This window comes from Aspergillus aculeatus (genome assembly GCF_001890905.1).
Source record: "Aspergillus aculeatus ATCC 16872 unplaced genomic scaffold ASPACscaffold_15, whole genome shotgun sequence".
NCBI classification, from domain to species: Eukaryota; Fungi; Ascomycota; class Eurotiomycetes; order Eurotiales; family Aspergillaceae; genus Aspergillus; species Aspergillus aculeatus.
The window spans coordinates 610,483-630,738 of NW_017962990.1; the positions used below are offsets into that span (position 1 = coordinate 610,483).

The following is a 20,256-nucleotide window of genomic DNA, read 5'->3' on the forward strand; positions in this document are numbered from 1 at the left end:
AGGCTTGGGATGAGTCTTGAGGCTTAGGCTTAATATACAGTGCAGTTGTAGTGCAGTCGTAGTGCAGTCGTAGTGCAGTCGTAGTGCAGTCGTAGTGCATGTTGCAGTGCAGTGCTCAGCTGCATGGCCAGCGAATGACTCTCGTGCCAAGAGCGTGGCTGCAGGAAGAACCCCTCAGTGCGGCATCCCTCACCCAGCAAATCCATACTACTCTAATCACTATGAGGTGCATTCCTGCACCTCGCCAAACGAGCGAACCAGTCAGCGAATCTCGGCCTCAGCTGCCGTTTTGATTTTCTTCGGTCTTCCTACAGAACTTCTCGCGGGGACATTACCCGTTCTGTCCCGCTCTCTGTGGTGCTTGTCGCTCCGGCAGTTAGGAGCCCCGCTTATCTTCAGCCACCTTGTGCTGTTTTTCTGGCCCAACCTCCTCCTCCCCGCTGGACCGGGAAGGATGATAGTGAACTCACGCAATACCATAACACACTCGGACAATGCCCACCGCACTAAGTATCTCCGAAAATAGATAGCACCAGAGAAAATTCCTCTAATCACACAGCGTAAGCTATCTATCTCCAGCTAACAAACAACCTCATTTCTCCTCATGCGATAACCCGTCCTCTTTGGGCGAAACCACGACCCGCACATCCCCGCCTTTCACAGGCCCGCCGGGCCCCGACGAGACCGGGGTGAACCCTACCGCCGGAACGCCGTCCAGCGCCCCCACGACATGGAAGCGATGCACCACCAGCGCAACAAACGTCAGCGACAGTCGCTTGCTCAGATACCGCCCCACACACTTGTGCTTCCCCGCGCCAAACGGCAGGAAACTCTTACTCTGGGCCAGACCCGGGTGGTCGAGGAACCGCTCCGGCAGGAATCGATCCCAGTCCCGCCCGAGCACGGGGTGCGACATGGCGAGCTGGCGGTAGGGCACGAGCAGGTGCGCGCCGGCTTGGAAGGTCCGGCCGTTGATGGTGAGAGGCTTCTCGACGCTGCGCGCGGAGCTGGAGTTCATGGTCAGTCGCTGGGTTTCGTTGTAGAGGGCGGAGAGGAGGGGGTTCTGCTCGAGGCGCAGGGCGAGGGTGGGCAGCGGTTCGTTGGCGGCGGTGCTCTGCGCGAAGAGGGTGGTGACTTCGGTGGTGACTCTTTGCAGTAGGGTCTGGTCGGTGCAGATGTGCGCGAGGAGCCAGAAGGGGAGTTTGAAGACGTTGGCGTTGGAGCTGAGGAGGGGTTAGCTCTGTAAGCGGAAAGAGGATAACAAGATGCTTGAGGGAAACTTGCCCCCACAGGACCATCAGCAGATACGACGCCATATCATCCTCGCTCAGTCCGCGGCGTCGCATCTCCGTGATGGAGTTTCTGACGGCCCAGGATTGATCTTGCTGGCTCGAGGGAGGCAGACGCATGTAGTCCACCAAGCAGCGCAGCACCCTCGCCCTAGCCACGCGGACCTCTTTGCCGCATGGTCGGGGTAGTTTGAATAACAGAATCCACAGGTCGCTCTCCAAACACACAAGGTCCTCAACGATGTATGGCGAGAGCTCCCAGATGGCATCTCCAAAGTAAGCCGTCGTGACGGCGTGGATGATAGCCGTTTGCGCCCACTGGTACAGCGAGACCGTCCGCTCCCGCCCATTCTCGGAGCTATGAAGGAGAGTTGGCGCTTCGAGTCGATCCCACCGCATATGGGACTCAAGGACCTTCAAGGATCGAGCGAGGATTTCCGGGCTTAAAGACTTTTCAAGGAGCTGTTTCCTCATAAGCTCCTCTGCGACCAGAACCAACGGCGGGGCCTTGGGTTCGGAATCATGATCCATCTCCGAGATCCCCGATTCCGAACAGCCAAGGCCCATGAGAAGGTTCTTCAAGTGCTCCGTATGTGTCAGCTGGGGTGGTTCCCTAAGCACGGCGGTGGCATCTTGTTCAGACAGGACGAAGTAGATTTTCTGGCCGAAGACATTGACGGCAATTGGTTCTCCACTGCCCTTGCAATCCTTGCTACGATGCGACAATCACTTAGGTAATGCTAAATACAATGCCAAGATTGAAATGGACAACTCACAGCGCGGATGATAGTAACGCATGGGGGCTCCTTAGCATGGGGACTGCATGGCCTTTTCGCCGAATCATTAGCGCCGTCAAGAAAGGGTCCGAGCGAACCAACCGTACCAACAACTATTTCCCTTGGTCAGCAATCGAGGCAGCAGCCACTCTGTCATGTACAGCACTCACTCGGAATCAGATAGGGAACCTCTCGCGGCGAGTCAGGGTTGAGCAGCGGACGAACGGTGAACCGCCACAGGCGCCAGATCACGAGAAGGACGACACCACCTCCGACCAGATGGGACAGGCTCAATTGATCCTGGATAAACCCAAAATCGGTAAGTACAGACAACATGATGTAGATGGTACTGAGACAGATGTAAAAGGTAGGAGGGTGAGAATACTACTACCCCTCCCAATTCCCTTAAGGGTACCCTTATATTGAGCAGCCGGTTTTCCTGATAAGGATGCACGCTACTGCTGCGCTATCACATTGCGACTTACGTCCTCGGCGCGCAGACCAGGATAGGGATTTGAAAGTACATACCTAGGTAGTCAACCCACACGGCGCAGCCGGTATCACCGTCTCGTCTCTCTTTCGCCACGTCGAGCTGGCCGCGCACCACCATAACACAGCCAATATATGCGGACTATTCCGCCGCCACGGGCGAGGGCGACTAGGCTTATCTCTTTGACATAAATCCTGCTTGTGATGCGGCTGAGAAACCATAGGGGACCGTCCAATTATAGTGATCACGAGAGAATGGCCGTTTCTGGTGTTATGGCTTGGCACCAATCAACATGTTCTGCCATGTGCGTGCAGCTCCCCACGATCGCGAATGAGAACAAAACCCCCCGAGCGGGGTAGTCCAACACTTACTTAAGGTAAATCCTGCGCCTCGTATTTTCTGCACGTTGGATTTTAGCGTAGGGTGCCTTAAGCGCTTACCAGAGCCATTGAGCCATTGACTTCCCGACCCCTGCAGAACGTGCTGGCCCCGTGCCAAACTTGGCATTAATTCCGGACGGGAGGATGATAGCTTGTCCACTTTGCTCCTACCATCTAGGGCTTCGCATTCATAAGCGTGGCATTCGCTACGCGTACTTTTTACAAGCTGAAATGATTAGAGGCCTATACCCCGCAGTATCGACGGTCGTTATCAGGCCACGGTTCAAGGCATATGATAGATAGTGAGTGAGTAGTAGCGGAGGGGGCGTTGCTTGCTTCTTTTGTAATCGTAAGTACCTTTTCGCGGAGTGATGCCGCCTCTCCTCCTCGTGGTTTTGTAGCTGTGCACAACTGTCTCGGATTCGGCATGCTGTTCTCGATAATTTTGGCGAATATGAGAGTTGCTTCTCTCGGGAGCGTGCTGCTTCTCCTGCTCTGCTGTTGGCTGTGTGTTCGCAGATTAAGAGCCAAGTCCCAAGAATCGGTACTGTGCATCGGTCGCCGACGACGAGAGAGGAAGATCGCTAATAGCTTTCCTTAGACACGTCATAATGTTGTCCTTGTCGAGCCTTCCAGCTATATCCTCAAGGTTGTTAACCAGCTTCAATACCTTTTGAAGGGGCCGGAAATTGTACAAAAGGCACACGTAAGTAATCGAGTTGGGAGAGAACGACGCAAGAAATGCTAAGATCGCAATGCACAGATCAAAGATAGTCCCTATGCTGTACGCACACCAGAAGGATATCAAATCCAGTTCTCCTCCAGGGAGCACATCAAGCAATTGGTGCAGGCGCCAGACACGTACCTGTCCCTACATGCTCTGGCGAAAGACGTACGTCGCTGTGCGACTTTCTTCCTTGCTTTTGTGTTGATCAAGCTTCCTCTTTCTAATTCCTATCTCAACAAGAAAAGATGTTCCAGCCCAAGTATACCATGAACGGCCTCGAATACGACGACTGCATGAGCGCCAACGGGACTGTCCACCAGCGAGCCCTGCAAGCGGAGCTGCGATCCCACCTGCCAACCCTAACCCAGCCGTTGCATGACTGCATAGCCCAAGCGCTCGCCGCAGAGATCACAGCCCACAAGCCCCAGTCTGGGGAATGGCGCGCAGTGCCCATCTTCCCCATGGCCAAGCGCCTGATCACCGCCGCCAACGCCCTGGTCTTCTTCGGGCCCGAGGTCTCAAGCGACCAGGTCTTCCTCGACGCCGCGCTCGAGTACCCCGAACACCTCATGGAAACTGCCGAAGCGCTGCGCCTGCTCCCTGCCTGGGTCGCGCCCTTTGCAGCGCCGTATCTAATGCGCCGCCACCGAGCGGTGAAGATCCTGCTGGATCGTCTCACCCCCGTCGTCGAGGCGCGGATCCGCAACAACAACAGCAGCACCACCACCACCACTGCCCCGGAACATGCAGACTGCATCCAATTCTTCGTCAACGCGGCCGCGCGCAAGAACCAGCAACACGAATGGCCGGCCCAGCGCATCATCCAGGTCCTGCTAGGCGTGTGGTTCGCCTCCGTCCACCAGCCAGCCATGTGTCTCTTCTATGCCCTAGACGACCTCTGCCTGCATCCCGAGTTCACGTCTGCGCTACGCGACGAGGTCGTCCGCGCCGCTATGCCCCAACCAACCACCACCACCACCCAACAACCAGAAATCAACCCCAACCACCTCCCCCTCCTCACCAGCTTCCTCAAAGAATCCGCCCGCCTGCACCCAACCGATTCCATCTCCCTGCGCCGCAAAGTCCTCCAACCATTCACCTTGACCGACGGAACCACCCTAGCGAAGAACGACGTCGCCTGCATCCCGCTGCAGCCCATCCTCCGCGACCCAGATCTCTACGCCGATCCGCACACCTTCAACCCTTACCGCTTCATCATCCCCAAAGATCCCGAGAAGTCCAAAGAAGACCACCAGAACCCCAGCCCGACGTCACGAGCAACATCCTCCGATTTCACAGACGCAGACGTCACCTTCCCGATCTGGGGGCTGGGCAAACGCGCCTGTCCCGGACGGTATTATGCGTCGGTGCTTCTGAAGCTGGTGCTCGCGCAGATCCTGCTGCGGTATGAGGTGAAGATGGTGGAGACGGCCAAAGACGAGCGGAGGTATTTTTACTGGCGGTCGGCGATTGTTCCCAAGGCTGGGGCGGGGTTGTTGTTTCGGGAGAGGGAGGTGCGGGCTTTGGCTGGGGTTTGTTAGGTAGTTCGTTTAGTTCAGATGAGGGGGGGCTTGTGGGTTCTGGTTGTTCATGTTGTTGTTTTTTGCTGGGGTTTCTTTGGTTTCGGTGGAAGGGTTGGTGTGAGAGCCGTGGGGTCGTGGAGGTTCAGTGTTTGTACCAGTTGGGACTGGGTTGTCAGTCGATGATAACCTAGCTGGTGTTGAATTCGTTGAGAGCCACGGGGAGGCACTCGAGGTGCGACGCACTTGTTCGTTTTTAGAGTACTGCTTGATGATAGACGCTTGAGGAAGATGGTCGTGAGATCTCTATCAACAGAAACTAGAGCTTGGTCATTCTATCACTCAATATGTAAGAAGATAAGCAGATATCTGGCGGTGTCCAACTCCTCAGTCGGCGTCACACTTCACCAGCATCGCAGTGTTACATGAGTAAAGCGAGTGGAGGAATGCCTGCAGCAGGCCCCTACAACTGCAATCTGGGTGTCGTGGAGGGTAATGTACAACACTGCGAACGAAGCTCTGAGAGAGAAGACTTCGCCAACACTCCCTTGCGATACTCAGAACAACAGCAGTGGTTTCCTACCTAGGCCCGTCGCCTGATCGATATGTTCGGAATGAGCCACTGGTAGATCGGAACCTCGAGACCCGAGCACCTAGCGTCGCTGCTCATCTATTTGCAAAACAGAAGGTTTCTTCTTCATTGCAAACGTAAAATTGAGGAGCACAAGGACGCGTATGCTCCAGATCACAGACCAGGACGTTGAACAGCCGTCGAAAGATCAGGTGTCAAGGCAGCAAAGGGAGCAGTCAATTAGTCAGCGGCAAGAACCCTGACGCTAAATCCATATTAGGTTTGGTGCATATCCAGCAGCCATTCAGAAGAGCTTTGGGTGGCCGCTGACTGATGTGGATATGACACGGATCTAGAAACCATGGAAACTATGAAAAGATTACTCTGGTTGAACTTGTTTGATGATCTACCGCCGTGGAGAAGGTGAATGGGTTCGTCCTGTTGAGGCTATGTCTACGGTGTTTCAGACAGAGGCAAACGTGGGTTTTTGGACTCTATTCTTGAAGACAGTCCAAAGTCGAAATCGAAAGTACTCAAGTTGAGGGCCACGACACCGCCCTCCTCATTAGAATGAGCTGGCTCGCAGAGCAAACAGTAAAAAAAAAGGCACATTCAGTAGAATTGCTGATGCGCTACCAGCAGTGTTCGCAGCGTAGGGGAGCCCCCGGCCACCCCACGTGAGGCATTTATGACGCTCCACGAGTGCTCCTAGCCACGTTCCATATCATGGAGCCATACGAGTCGAATTCCAGACGGACTGAGATCCATCGCTCCAGCCATCCCCAAAACACGGAAAAATGATGGAATGTCTATTTGAGGCATACGACAGACTTTCCGTTGAGTTCGCAACATCGACAGCCACTCTCCATTACGTCTCTTGCTATTCCTTGGGGAGTTAATATAGCGACCGGCTGCTCCAATATTCGACAGTCAACCTCACCCAGCAACCATGATCTTACAGCCACCGCACTCAACGTATCTTCTGCAATTCACCACCCGATCATCTTGAGATAAGATGGCTGCACACTATATCCCCCAGAAAGTCCACAAGAGTACGTAATCGAAAACTCCATCAGACACCCCGTCGCTGGCAAGGACGACCCACTTGAGGCCCCGTTGAAGTGACGGCACACCGGGTACTTTAGTTCTAGCCCGCAGCTTTCCCACTGCCTTATCCGCAAGGTTCCTGAAAGGTACGATACGTGCGTAATGATGTCCCTTGACGGTCTGACGCGTCACCTTCTGGACCAGGGCCTTGGAACAGCCTCGACATGGAGCCTGGACTTTCATGTAGCCCATCTTGATGAAATCAAGAGCTGTCTACATTCTTTTGATCCTCTATGCAATCATTCCCTCGTGTAGAGGTATGCTCTGGCGAACGTGGTGGTGTTTAGGCAGACAGGTTAAGACAGGACGGCGCGCTAGATCCCGACGGGAACAAAAGGTTCTTTCTCTCGGTGGATCTCCGGGCAAAGGACCCCCAAAAGAGGAATCAGTAGAATCAATACACTCTATTTCGAACTTTAAGTCATCTTCTGGATAATGCTGAGATGACGATCTTCGCAACTGCGTATCTAAGCAGCTTGGCAGGCACACCACGGCGCCCATGCTTCATATCCTCGTGTCTGCGACAGCAGCGCTGCTCACTTTTCGAACCAGCTAGCCAAGACTTAGCGAGAGTCCAGCAGGCAGACTAACGTTATAGGTCGTTGTCTACGGGTTAGCTCTGGCACAAGCCTAATCCTCAGATAGATGAGACAGAACTCATACACATCCATCGATTGGGTTGACTATGGCAGAGCTGACGAAGCCACTTACTCTGCATGCATAAGCGAGATTGACTCGCAGCGTAGAAAGCTTAGTATTGATTGCAGGGAAGCCGGTGGCTGGGCTTTCCATGATTCTGCTTTGACAGTGAGAATGACGATTTTGACAGCCGAGCTGGGGATTCCACTTGCATAGTAGAACATGGGGTAGCCTTATCACCTGCGCTTGCAGATGACGCTCAAGGTTTGCATCCCTCGATTTTTGCAGGGGGCAAGGGATCTCGCCACCGAAACAGTACTCAGCCCGGCGCATAACTAGGCTGCAGGATGAAGAAACTTGTCCAGGGCATACAAAGTGGCTCGGGAGACCCTAATCCAGCGCCAAGTCTGTGCCAAGCATCCCAGATCGGTTATCAGTGGGGACTGCGGATAAGCTTATTACCGCCCTAGCATCCTTACAGAACACCATCAAGTTTGGGTATGGCTTTAGGGATTTGATGCCATCAAAAACCAATTTTGGAAACGTTGAGCACGCAGCTATCTTGTCTACGTTCTGGTCATCCCATGGTGGGACTCATGTTGTACTCCCAGCCTATTGGGTCATATCTCAAGACCGCACGGCGAGGAGGCAAAAAGTGCAAAATTATCACTGCAATACGCTAGAGGTGCCTTTCGCTTGGCAAGTGGATTAAGGCTGAAGCAGTAGCAGACTCAACCTCAGTTTTACCAGGGAACCCTTAGACCCTAAGTGCTGGGGAGGGCCACGCAAGCGGGTGACGAGGGATGAAGGGAACCGGGCAGGGACGTCAAACACAAGTGGGCCCAAACATGCTTTCCGCCTCCGTTCCAATTATGGGCCGACTATCCATGGATGCTCTTCGGCCATGCAGTGCCTCATACTTGAGACCGCATTTGCTTAAATAGAAGCCATGCGCCTCCTCAAGTCGATCTCTTCACCATCCAGCCTCATCCATTCTTCTCTTGAGTCTACCAACCAATCCAGTCATTTCAGCTGCCTACCATGGGCAAGTATTCCCGTGCAGCTGTTGCTGCTCTGGCAGCCGCAACGGCCAATGCCACTTCGCTCTCTGATCTGTGTACTGTGTCCAACGTTCAGTCTGCTCTGCCTTCCAATGGCACCCTTCTGGGCATCAACATGATCCCCTCGTCCGTCACCGCGGGTGTCACCACATCCAGCGGTGGCATGGGCGGCAGCATGAAGCGCGCGGACAGCTACACCTACTGTAACGTGACTGTCGCTTACACTCACACCGGCAAGGGCGACAAGGTCGTCCTCAAGTATGCCTTCCCCAGCCCGTCTGAGTTCAAGAACCGCTTCTACGTTGCTGGTGGCGGTGGCTTCTCGCTCTCCAGCGACGCCACTGGCGGTCTCGAGTACGGCGCTGCATCGGGTAAGCTATCATGAACAACAACTCTAACTACTAAGACATGTTCTAACACGATGAAGGTGCCACTGATGCCGGCTACGACGCTTTCTCCTACAGCTACGATGAGGTTGTGTTGTACGGCAACGGCTCCATCAACTGGGATGCCACCTACATGTTCGGCTACCGGGCCTTGGGTGAAATGACCCAGATCGCCAAGCCCCTTGCCCGGGGCTTCTATGGTCTGGACAGCGACAAGAAGATCTACACTTACTACGAGGGTTGCTCCGACGGTGGTCGTGAGGGTATGAGCCAGGTCCAACGCTGGGGATCCGAATATGATGGTGCCATCACTGGAGCTCCCGGTAAGCCAAACCCTGACAGACTTCTACAACCAGAGCGCATCGATCCCTAACATTTTCCCAACAGCCTTCCGTTTCGCTCAGCAGCAGGTCCACCACGTCTTCTCCTCGGCCGTCGAGCACACCATGGACTACTACCCCGAGCCGTGCATGCTCGACAAGATCGTCAACGCCACCATCGAGGCCTGCGACCCTCTGGACGGCCGTACCGACGGTGTCATCTCGCGTACCGACCTCTGCATGCTGAACTTCAACCTGACCTCTGTGATCGGTGAGTCCTACTACTGCGCCGAGCAGAACTACACCTCCCTGGGCTTCGGCTTCAGCAAGCGCGCCGAAGGCAGCTCGACCAGCTACCAGCCCGCTCAGAACGGCACCGTGACCGCGGAGGGCGTCAAGCTCGCCCAGGCGATCTACGACGGTCTGCACAACAGCCAGGGCGAGCGCGCCTACCTGTCGTGGCAGATCGGCTCCGAGCTGTCGGACGCCACGACCGAGTACAACTCCGACACCGGCGCGTGGGAGCTTGACATCCCGTCCACCGGCGGCGAGTATGTGACCAAGTTCGTGCAGCTCCTCAACATTGACAACCTGTCCAACCTCGACAACGTCACCTACGACACGCTGGTCGGCTGGATGAACACGGGCATGATCCGCTACATCGACAGCCTGCAGACGACGATCCCCGACCTGACCGAGTTCGAGTCCTCCGGCGGCAAGCTGCTGCACTACCACGGCGAGTCCGACCCCTCGATCCCCGCCGCCTCCTCCGTCCACTACTGGCAGGCCGTCCGCTCCATCATGTACGGCGACCTCAGCTACCAGGAGTCGCTCCAGAAGATGGCCGACTGGTACCAGTTCTACCTGGTTCCCGGCGCCGCCCACTGCGGCACCAACTCCCTCCAGCCCGGCCCCTACCCCGAGGACAACATGGAGATCATGATCAACTGGGTGGAGAACGGCGTCAAGCCCTCCCGTCTCAACGCCACCGTCTCCTCCGGCTCCTACGCCGGCGAGACCCAGATGCTCTGCCAGTGGCCCACCCGCCCGCTCTGGTCCAGCAACAGCAGCTTCTCCTGCGTCCACGACCAGAAGTCCATCGACTCCTGGACCTACGAGTTCCCTGCTTTCAAGCTTCCTGTCTACTGAGCTGGCCTTGCCCTAACCTCGTCACTGTAGTCGCCGTGACTGATCGATGAGAGCCATTTCGCTTCTACCCATCCTGTATCCTAGTATTAGCTTTATACTTTAGCTCTATCAATCACTCTTATCGGTACCATCTAAACTGAACACCTCCACATAGGAGTCTTGTAAGACCATTCTATCGTACACTAAAACAACTCAAGACTAAAAGCCTGCCAAGCACAATCCATCCCTCATCAACCCCCCAGCACCAAATGTCGGCCCCCCTCGCAGCCGAGACCTATCTTGGCCTCCCTCAATTCCCCCGAAGAAACGCAGAGCACACGTCACTGCCAAGAACCTCCATGACATACCCAGGCCATCTCGATTCAACAAAATTTCCATGAAACCCTGAAACGCCCTTCCTCCCAAAAAAAAAAAAAAAGGCTCAAGACCCAGTCAGGGTCCGGCCCCTAGGGACTCGAACCCAGGCACCCCTTCTAGCCACCAAGGGACCAAAAAGAAGGATTTAGAATCTATTATTGCATGCCAGTAAACCCAGACAGAATCAGAAACAAATCGCCTCGAATGCGTAACCCTCACCACTGATCGGCAGGAACCACCTCCGCTTGGAGGTCAGGGATCCACGTAATCCTTTATGAGAATAATATACAGAGTAGGAATTTTAAGAAATTTTAAGGGCAACGGAACTGGAAGTGGAGACCTATGGTTCTAGGTGATTGGTCGGGATGGAGATAGGGTGGGCTCCACATCGGGGGTCGGGGGTGTTTGAGCTGGGAGCTCCGAGGGGGGGGTGTTGTGATACCCGTGTGCCATGACCCCTTGTGTGCTTCATTTGAAAGGGGATCGTTTTGGAGATCAAAGCAGGGGCTGCATGGTTTTAGTCTAGAGGTTATGGGTATAGCTATTCTAAGGCGGGATAAAAGGTGCGATGTTTGTATGTTGATAGGTAAGTCTTGGGGGAGTGTGGAGCGGGTATGGAGCATAAGATATATATTTTGTCATTGACTGACAGAGTCTGGCTGTAGCGTGTGGTCGATTTCATCGGTTGATATTCAGCGATATATAGTCGATACTTTCGCACGAGTAGAGACCAGTAATGATGGGGAAAAAAAATAAATGATTGAGTCTTGGGGTCAGTTTTCTTGGCTACTTGAACCCTTGAACGCACAGAAAACAGCGGGCCACGGGATCATCGATTGTGTCAAGGAAACCATAGCCTAGATTTGACAGAGGGATATGTACGCAACCAACTAAACACAATACATCAAGCACGTCTTGGTGGCGCAATTGGTTAGCGCGTACGACTGTTAATCGTGAGGTTGAGAGTTCGATCCTCTCCTAGGACGTCATTTCTTTTTTGTCTTTGTTCTCTCGGCCTGATGCCCTTATCACTGTAAGACAGAGTGTGGCCGGTATATTCAAAGCCTTAGCTTATGATCCGGTGGCTCAATAGTCTAACTGTACCGTCATCGAGTGATGTCATGAACCGGAATATTTGTCGCCGTGTTGTAGATTCGGGCATATCAAGAAATGCCGACGGTTATAAGCGAGAGAGGAGGAAGAAGAGGACCGAATTAGTCTTTGCTCGATATACCCGAGAACCGGGTAAGTGGGCAGAAAACGAGACTTAGTGCAGAAGCGAAAGACTACGACCCCTCTGATACCGATGTGACTGGGCCAGAATATGTAGTCAGGGCATGTTTCGTCCCACCCTCGTACCAAGTAGCTAAGAACACACGAAACACATAAGAAAACACTGCCTGTTGTATCGTCCCGATGCAACCAAGACCCGTCCCTCGAAAAAGCATACATGCCGGTCGGTTATCATTACATGCGCATGCGGAAAACCACAACAATGTCCGCCGCCTAAAACATTCAGTTTGCTATGCTACCGGCTCTCCCTTCGCTAAGAGCTCAGCCTGAACCCGTAGAAAGGACAACGTCACACTCGTCTCATTCCCTTTTTCGAGCATATACTTCGACACGCCCGCGCTGAGCTCGATCCTCCCGACATCAGGCGCCATGGCAATGCGCCAAGCCAGCAGATACCCCGCCACATTCCAGGCCACTTCTTCCGTGACGGTGGCAAACGTGGAGGCATGGAAGTCGCCGGTCTTGTTGCGTCGTTGATCAAAGTTCTCGGCGTACGTTTCCACCCACGCATCGTAGTTCTCAAAGACACGAGCCGGGTACAGGGGGGAAGAGAGGACTTCTTCTGCGTCCAGCATGCAGTCCCCTTCGTCACCCCGCAGGTCGTCGAAATCGCGCCAGATGAAATCCGTGCCCCAGTCAGCGAAGATCCGGTAGTGACGGGGCGAAGATCCTGATGCAGTGGTGTCCTCGGTCGGCGCAGCCAGAGGCTCGCGAGTGGACATCTCGACGACTATGGGATTCGATAGGGACGACTGATCATCCTGAGCATTCTCGATTGTAAGGACCAGATCGAAATTGGTTTCCACGAGAGTGGACTTGGTATCTGACTCGGGTAGAGGCTCATCAGCGAGGCGACGCCATGCATCTCCCAGGTTTCTGATGGCTTTGATGTAGCGTTGCGACTGCGGCTGGCGGGCGAATACGGCCAGTGGTTTAAGGAGGTCGGAGGGCATGGTTGCGTACTGCGCAGCTGGAAGAAATGTTCTCTTTACGGAATGGGGTGGTTGATGAGGTTGCGAAGTAGAGGCGTTGAGGTAGGACAGAGCGTGTGCTTGCACTATCGCGCGTATAGCCCCTCATTTAAGCGCTTAGGTTGACTCACTAAAGGTTGGTTGGTTAGCCTATCCAAGTACTGTACAGACATGTACATAGTAGCATCGGAATGAGATGTACGCCAATAGCCATAATAATGAACAGGAGGAAAGAAGCCTTGTGACTATCCGATTGGGAAAGTTGTCTCTACTTTTGGCAAGTCACCGCCTCACGGGTCTATGTCCCGGTGAATCCCAGCATCCGGCTGGAGCAGCAAAAAGCTCGGCACTGCTTCTGTCATGTCTTTGGCCTTTCAAAGGCTCTGCTGGGACGTTCGCCTGGCATTAATAACATTTACAGACTACCTAGATACCGTTTCGCCCTCTGAACAGTCTATGATTTGGCTAAAACTGTCTGCAGTAGGTAATGGCAGAGGCCCAGGCAAAGGGAGGGAAAGGAGGGGGGTAAGGAAGACCAAATGCGTCTTTTCCAGGACAGGAAGAGAGTGGCCGCGGCGGCCGAAATGATACCACCAGTTTCAGATTCTCACAAATCATGGGTGTGGCTAAGACAGTGAACTGGCTGGATTATGTGAATAGGAGCTGGATGTCTTTCCAGGAGAACACAAAGTGGAATCACCATGTCTGAGGCCATCTGCACAGCCCCAAGCACCGTCAAAAGCCTTGAATCCGACCATGCTCACGCGTTGCAGGTGTTACTCAGTGTATAACCCAATGAGCCGAGAGAAATATCAATCCAAGACAGCGGAGCGTGTTCGTCTTGGCAGGTGATCTCTCCTCCATCCCGTGTTTCGGGGCTTTGATGATCACGTGTCTCAGTACGAGAGCCAGGTCTGCGACAACAGAGGGGAAGAACCGAGACACGGAGCGAAAAACACGAAGAGGACAAAGAAAGCAAGATATTCTTCTGAATCAACAATCGAGCGGAGGGCGGCGAAAGGAGGCTTTTTCCCCTCAAAACCACATCAAAAATCTTCAGCTCTCCGTGTATCGCTTAGTCGGCAAGACGCTGGCGCTGCACATGAGATAACTGGCACAAGCTCTATATTCTGCTGTGATTGCCGATGTTTACGCCGTTGTGGGTTGTAACTCCGATGGTCAAAAAGTTTTACGGAGAGTCATACAGCCAAAAGGCTTATGCCATAAACTATGTTAAATGCTGAAAGGATATCCAGAGACAAGACCAATATCCCGCTAATTTCACTTCTTGTTAAGCAATGAATCTGCTATCTAGCGGTGTAAAAACATCTCCAGTCATGGAACAAAGAGTTGCATGCCCATCCTGCCTTGTGGACAAGAACACGAGCACAGGATATAAGGGATCCAGCGATCCGGCACCGTCGAACCACATTATACTTCAACTTTTCTCCAACACCACACCAGCAGGCTTTCGCTGAGCTCTCTTGCACCTGCCCTATCCTGTCATTTTCTCTCCTCTTCACCATTCGCCTTGCTGTGTCTCTCCATCTTACTCAGAGACGCCTCTCTCCCCCTGGCTGAACCTCGACCCTCATATCGAAACAGCCCCCGAGTCAAAATTATCTCAGCGCCGTCGCCACCGCAGCTATGAGTTGGGGCTCGAATCCGTTGGGCCTACAAGAACAGTTTGGCGTTCCCGGGTTCGTCAGCTCCGGTCAGGCACGTCCGGGAGATTGGCAAATGCGATTGGACACCAACCCCTTCCATCGGCGACCGGTATGGACACCGTTTGTCCTCCGCGAGCAGGAGGCGACAATACCTATTCGTTCGGGTGGCGCCTATTAACTCAGGGTGGATGGCCCCGGCGGGCTTGAGCTGCCCGCGGACGACGGTTGCGGGCGCGTGGTCACAGCCACGGCAAGCATTCAGGGTGATATGGGGCTGACCAGATGGAACCCGCTCGGTGGCTCAGTCACGGCCTACGCGAACCGGATGGGTGATATGCAGACTACCAACTGGAACGGATATGGAGGCATGGTGACCGCCAGCGCGAATCGGGCCGGGGCGCTTCGACTGACGGGCATCACCCTTTATGGCTCAGCGTCCGCGGAAATGAACACGTTCTCCAGCTCCTATAGTGTCGACGCGCGCAGCTTCTGTGACCGCCAGTGGGTGATGGGCGCGGCGGGAGGCTTCGGGTTCTCATCGCCCGGTGCAGGCGGCTCCTCCTTCTTCGGTGCGCCGAATACCAATGGCTTCTTGCTGCAGTCGAGGAACCCAGCCGCTTCCTCCGGTTCCGGGGAATCAGAGGAGGTGGTGCGTCGCGAGTTTAGCCGACTTTCGTTGCAAGAGCAGCCTCAACATGGGCCCTCCTTCCTTGGCCGGTATTAAGCTGGGCAGTGCCTGAGGTACTTCAAACTCGATGCCTGGAAACGCTGCAGATTCCATTGTGACACAACTGGAAAAGCAAGATTCACTGCACAAGGGGCCATTACCGGCGCTGGCAGCAGCGTAGCAAGGCATTCTTAGGTACTGTACTAGGTATAGTACTAGCTATGGGACACGCGCGAGAGCTTTTCCACAACAATCAGCTGGTGTTTCGTGAGCCGGGTGGGCAGGTTGTCCTCCAATGAAGTTCTCGGGGTTTTTTTGTCTTATCTTTTGCGGTTCTATGTATGTTGAGTGTTGAGGCCATATTTCGGGATTTAATTAGAACTATGTTTATGTCAATTTCCACTACTATGCTTCAGAAAGGTCGCAATAAGTCAGAAAGAAAGACAGATCTCTGATTGCCAAAAAGTCAAACGCCTGGGGTATTAGCTCTAGTAAACTGGAATCACGCAAGCAAAAACTTTTCTATACCTCGTTTATTCTTTCTTTCCCCCTACCCCTTTAACTCATCTTCTCTTATCAATTATCGCGGCGCATGGGCACGGTTTGGCATGTACGTCAAGCCTCCCTTACGTCTAACAGTAGCGCAAAGTGCATCCAGACCTTGGCCAAGGCAGGTTCCGGCTCCAACTCCGCGAGCCCCAACAACTCGCGGGCTTCCAGCAAGACTTGCACATCCAGAAGGTAAATGGTCTATCTACTCACTCATCGACTGCCGGCGGCTGAGCTGGCTACCCCAAGACCCCACAGCTGAAGATTGCTGGAGCATTGATTGAAGAATATCGTTTGGAATAGAGAGGGGACAAGCAAAGATTGTGGAGAGAGTAGGTCAAGGAATATACCGTCCCCGTCAGTGTTGTCGAGAATCAAAATATTCATTGGTATGGCTATAGACCAAGAAATGTACGCACAGTACATCCAACGCAACATCCCTGCGAGATATCCGCATCTCCGAATCCGACCAGCCCTCAGTAGCACACCGACTGCACCTCAGAGAGGTCATCACTCCAGGATTTCCAGTCCGATCCCAGACTGATGACCTCGTCGTCAGTCAACCCGCGACGGGCATTGGCGGCTTCTTCGAACTCGTCCGGCGTCCGGACCCCGCCCCCTAGGGCGAGCTCGAAGATATCCAAGATCGCCGAGTCCGGGTCGGTGACTACCCCGTAGATCGTACTGCCCAGGGCGCCCGCGTCCCCAATGAGCGACATCATGTCGGCCAGCTGCTCCAGCCCATCCGAAATGAGCCGGACCTCTCCCAAGAAGGGGACAATCATGAGGACGCCAAAGATGATCTCCTCGATCATGGCCCTTTTCTCCTCCGCCGACGCCTTGTCGGCCACCTCGACCACCACGCCCATGTTGGCTACGGCTTGCGCCAGCGTGAAGACGACGGTCGAGATGGTGAGGAGCACGTTCTCCATGCTGCCTCCGTAGGCGCCCGTCGCCGCCAGGATTTGGGTCAGGAGGATCGTCTCGGTGAGGTTCTGGATCCCCGGCAGTGCGTCCTCGATGATCGTCTGCGGGTTGGTCACGTTGATGGTGTCCGCCGGCAGAGGGTAGCCCTTCAGCACGCCCCGGTTGGGCTGGCAGGTCTTGCCGGACCCCACGCCGCAGCTCGATCCGACGTCCTCGTCCCCGAACTGGACCCAGTCCTCCTGGATCCCGGTACTGGCACTGAGGTTGGCCCAGAAGGCGGTGGCGTTGACGAGATTGTAGTAGATCTCGTAGCCGTTGTAGACCTGCTCCGAGTCGAACGGACAGCTGGTCGTGGAGGTGTTGACGCCGCCGTCGCTAAAGGTACACGTAAAAAAGGAATTGCCCGCTCCTCCGGGGTTCATGTACGCCGTCAGCGCGCCCGGGACTTCCTCGCGGATGTATTTCTGGTACTCGGTGAACTTGCCACCGTAATTGGACAGGATGTCCGTGTAATTGGCCATCGTCGCGTTGAGCATATCGGCAAGAATGCCCAGGGCATAGTAGTTCACGCAGAAGCCCTGCAGGGAGCTTGAGGAAGAGCTCAGGGTTGCAAAGCTGTCGAACGTCAGGGTGTAATCGCAGGTCTCGATGTCCTGCAGGCAGCTGGAAGTGGAGTCGACGGATTCATCATCATCCGTGCAAATCAAGTCGCTGGCGTCGTCCCCGCCGACGTCCTCCGAGCAGACGGGTGATGGGCAGTAGCCTCGCTCGCAAGCAAAGTCACACAGGCCGCTATCTGGGTAAACGTCCGTGGTGTAACCATAGATAGTCGTGTTTGCGGCCGGCGGCACATTCAGGGGACCGGTGGCGGTGCAGGTGCAGTTGTGGATCGGACAGAAGCCGTAGCCACAGCCATAGCTACATAGACCCGCCAGGTCACCCGTTCCTTCTCCAGCAGTACAGGTGTTCGGAGTGAAGGGCGACACGGTCGACGTAGTAAGAGGGACTTGGGTTGTGGTACAGGCTGACGGAGGACAGTATCCGTAGTTGCATGAGAAAGCACAGAGACCCGTGTAGTCGGCCGTCATCCCAGCAGCTGGGTAGCCAACTACTCCCAAGCTCTTTGGTAAATCTGCCTGAGGACCCATCATTTGGCATAAGCAGGCGCCGACGGGGCAGTACCCCAGCTTGCAAGCAAAGGCGCAAAGGCCTTCGAAGTTACCTACCCCCCAGCCCTGGACGCAGACCTGTTCCGCGAGTGAATAGGTCGGGGTAGCCAAGGTCAGGGTAGGCGCCATAGCACTGCCTACCCAGGCGTTCCAGTTCTCAATGTCGCTGGATGCGGCACAGCCGGTAACAATGTCTGGGCCTGTAAAGCTCGCAATGATAGCACCGTCTCGACTGATAGCCACCTCCACAGTTCCCGCCTGAACCGAGAATGCCGCACTGCCATGGTAGAGACCTGCGCCTCCACTTGGGGTGCTGTTCCACGCCGCCTCCAAAGCAACATCCCCGACTGTTATTGAGACGTCTGCTGATGAACCCAGTAGGGCGGAGAAGAATACTCGGTCTTGAGGGATCTCGTACGGCCAATACTCTAGCTGCAGCTCGCTGGCAGTATTACCGGTGGTCCCGCCGTCCGAGGCGCAGCTCCCACGAACGTTCAGTCGATACCATGCTTGAACACCTTCCTGCGTGATAGTCGAGATATTGTTCTTGTAGGTATCGATGAGCCAGGGAAGAAACGCTCGCCAGCCATCATGGGGCATATTCAATGCATAGTTGTACGGGGATTCACCCGTCCCAAAGGCAGTATACGTGGATTCCGCCAACGAGGAATCACTGTCCTGGATCGGGCCAATATAATGAGACTCCCCAAAATCATTCCAAGAGATAATCTCAATGAAGTCAGGAGCCAAATACATGGCCTGGACCCAACGATCATACCAAAGATCATCACCACGCCACAGCCAGTTCTTATCGTATCCGGGCATGTTCGTGAAAAACCACGGAGATACCGGCATCATGTATGATTTACCATCCAGAAAGTCGATATAAGAAGCATCCACATAGGTGTTCATGTCACTTGGACCGTACGGCCATGCCGCCCAACTGAACAGACCGTCGGCCACTCCACTGCCTAGATTCACAGCAACGTCCGCTCCAACGGAGGACCAGTCGGGGAGAAAGAAACACCCGGTCTGTTCCTTGATATCAATCCAATCATCTGCATTGTTGGGGCCTTCAAAGGTAGAGACAAAGGGCTTCGACTCATAATGCCAGTATGCTTCGTCAGAGGTGTAAGTTTGCAGCATGGTGAGTACATCAGCCTTAGCCCACGCCCCGTTGCCTGCGTAATCAAACGAGAAGAAGAGCGACAGTCCGGTATTACCAGCGGCAGCGAAGGCGTTCTCGAGTGATTGAGTATTTGTGGCGTCGCCCACGGCCATATTCATGGCGAATGCATCGATCTTGGCGTCGAGCGCAAGTGTCATCTCATTTTCCCAATCACTAACTGTGTAGTTCAGGGTATTGGACACCTTTTCGGTTGGTTAGTGCGAAACCTTTCTGCCAGACTGCCAAACCAAAAGACATACCATGAAATGGGCGAAAACTGCCCGACAATGGGCTCGGGTGGCCAAGAGGACGAGCGACAGAATCACTGGGAGGAAAGACCCCATGGTGATGAAGGTAATTGTCTGTCAGGCTAGCCTGTGCACAAAACAAAGTCTGAAAGAGAGGGAAAGGTTTGAGTCAAGGACAAGAAGTAGATCGAAAGTGAACGAATGAAACTTCTTGATATATAAACGAATGAATCGGGAGTTGAAGAAGCGAGCGTTAGATGGTGAGATGAGCGATTCTGTCACAACATGGCTTCGGCAAGAGATTTCTAGCATTTACTTATAGATAGATCAAGTCCGTCTCCTATGGTCGGGCTCTACGGAAAACCCCGACAGGCATAGCATTATTATCATTGATCTTTTTAAAACGATGGCGAGTGAGTACTAGCTAGATAGGCCTCTGGGCTCGCGACATGAGGGAATATTTGCCATGAGTCCGTCGGTCCACAATTCTCCACCACGAGTGTTGCAGTGGATAGTCTATGTTCTAGTAGCCGTGCTACTAGTGCCAGTACTGCCCCTTTCAACAATTGAAATTAGTGGCTCCTATAGCCACGGACTTGGTTCCTTTTTCTTGATTGAGGTAACACGGACTAGTAGCACGCCGGCGTTCAAATCGGCTTTACGCACTAGTAACGGATTCTGGTCGCAAATGTTCAAATCGACCATGACCAAGCTCCGTCCTCCCTCTGACGGAGAGACAGATACGACTCGAGGATAAATAGGCATTGCTGATAGCTTTCTGGGTATGATGCTCTCCTTTAGTTTATTTCCTGCCTTATCATCTAG

At 54.0% G+C, this 20,256-nt stretch overlaps 6 protein-coding genes and 1 non-coding gene across 7 annotated transcripts; 4 read left to right on the forward strand and 3 right to left on the reverse strand.

Annotated features, from left to right (window-relative positions):
- Nucleotides 1-334: 334 nt before the first annotated feature.
- Nucleotides 335-1,796, reverse strand: ASPACDRAFT_124858 (uncharacterized protein). Its single transcript, XM_020196756.1, has 2 exons — nucleotides 1,285-1,796; nucleotides 335-1,223 (listed from the first exon to the last, which is right to left on the reverse strand). The coding sequence occupies exons 1-2, from the start codon at nucleotides 1,686-1,688 to the stop codon at nucleotides 593-595; spliced, it is 1,035 nt and encodes a 344-aa protein (XP_020053222.1). The 5' UTR covers nucleotides 1,689-1,796; the 3' UTR covers nucleotides 335-592.
- A 1,743-nt stretch (nucleotides 1,797-3,539) lies between these two features.
- ASPACDRAFT_33517 (uncharacterized protein) lies at nucleotides 3,540-5,039 on the forward strand (the record flags this gene model as incomplete). The annotated part of the gene is made up of 3 exons (XM_020199962.1): nucleotides 3,540-3,645; nucleotides 3,903-4,744; nucleotides 4,941-5,039. Coding segments are annotated over 3 exons (1,047 nt in total), but the record flags the coding sequence as incomplete, so codon positions are not given.
- A 3,434-nt stretch (nucleotides 5,040-8,473) lies between these two features.
- On the forward strand, nucleotides 8,474-10,554 carry ASPACDRAFT_124860 (uncharacterized protein). Its single transcript, XM_020196757.1, has 3 exons — nucleotides 8,474-8,931; nucleotides 8,988-9,269; nucleotides 9,334-10,554. Exons 1-3 carry the CDS (start codon nucleotides 8,541-8,543, stop codon nucleotides 10,413-10,415), a joined length of 1,755 nt encoding a protein of 584 aa, XP_020053224.1. The 5' UTR covers nucleotides 8,474-8,540; the 3' UTR covers nucleotides 10,416-10,554.
- Nucleotides 10,555-11,684: 1,130 nt separating this feature from the next.
- ASPACDRAFT_t257 lies at nucleotides 11,685-11,758 on the forward strand. The gene has a single exon. It is a non-coding gene; the product is annotated as a tRNA-Asn (tRNA).
- Nucleotides 11,759-12,295: 537 nt separating this feature from the next.
- Nucleotides 12,296-13,018, reverse strand: ASPACDRAFT_63205 (uncharacterized protein; the record flags this gene model as incomplete). Its single annotated transcript, XM_020203856.1, has 1 exon — nucleotides 12,296-13,018. One exon carries the CDS (start codon nucleotides 13,016-13,018, stop codon nucleotides 12,296-12,298), a length of 723 nt encoding a protein of 240 aa, XP_020053225.1.
- Nucleotides 13,019-14,683: 1,665 nt separating this feature from the next.
- On the forward strand, nucleotides 14,684-15,800 carry ASPACDRAFT_63206 (uncharacterized protein; the record flags this gene model as incomplete). The annotated part of the gene is made up of 4 exons (XM_020203857.1): nucleotides 14,684-14,823; nucleotides 14,887-15,352; nucleotides 15,590-15,709; nucleotides 15,750-15,800. The coding sequence occupies 4 exons, from the start codon at nucleotides 14,684-14,686 to the stop codon at nucleotides 15,798-15,800; spliced, it is 777 nt and encodes a 258-aa protein (XP_020053226.1).
- Nucleotides 15,801-16,395: 595 nt separating this feature from the next.
- ASPACDRAFT_33894 (glycoside hydrolase family 71 protein) lies at nucleotides 16,396-19,527 on the reverse strand (the record flags this gene model as incomplete). Its single annotated transcript, XM_020199997.1, has 2 exons — nucleotides 16,396-19,386; nucleotides 19,444-19,527. 2 exons carry the CDS (start codon nucleotides 19,525-19,527, stop codon nucleotides 16,396-16,398), a joined length of 3,075 nt encoding a protein of 1,024 aa, XP_020053227.1.
- Between the last annotated feature and the right edge of the window lie 729 nt (nucleotides 19,528-20,256).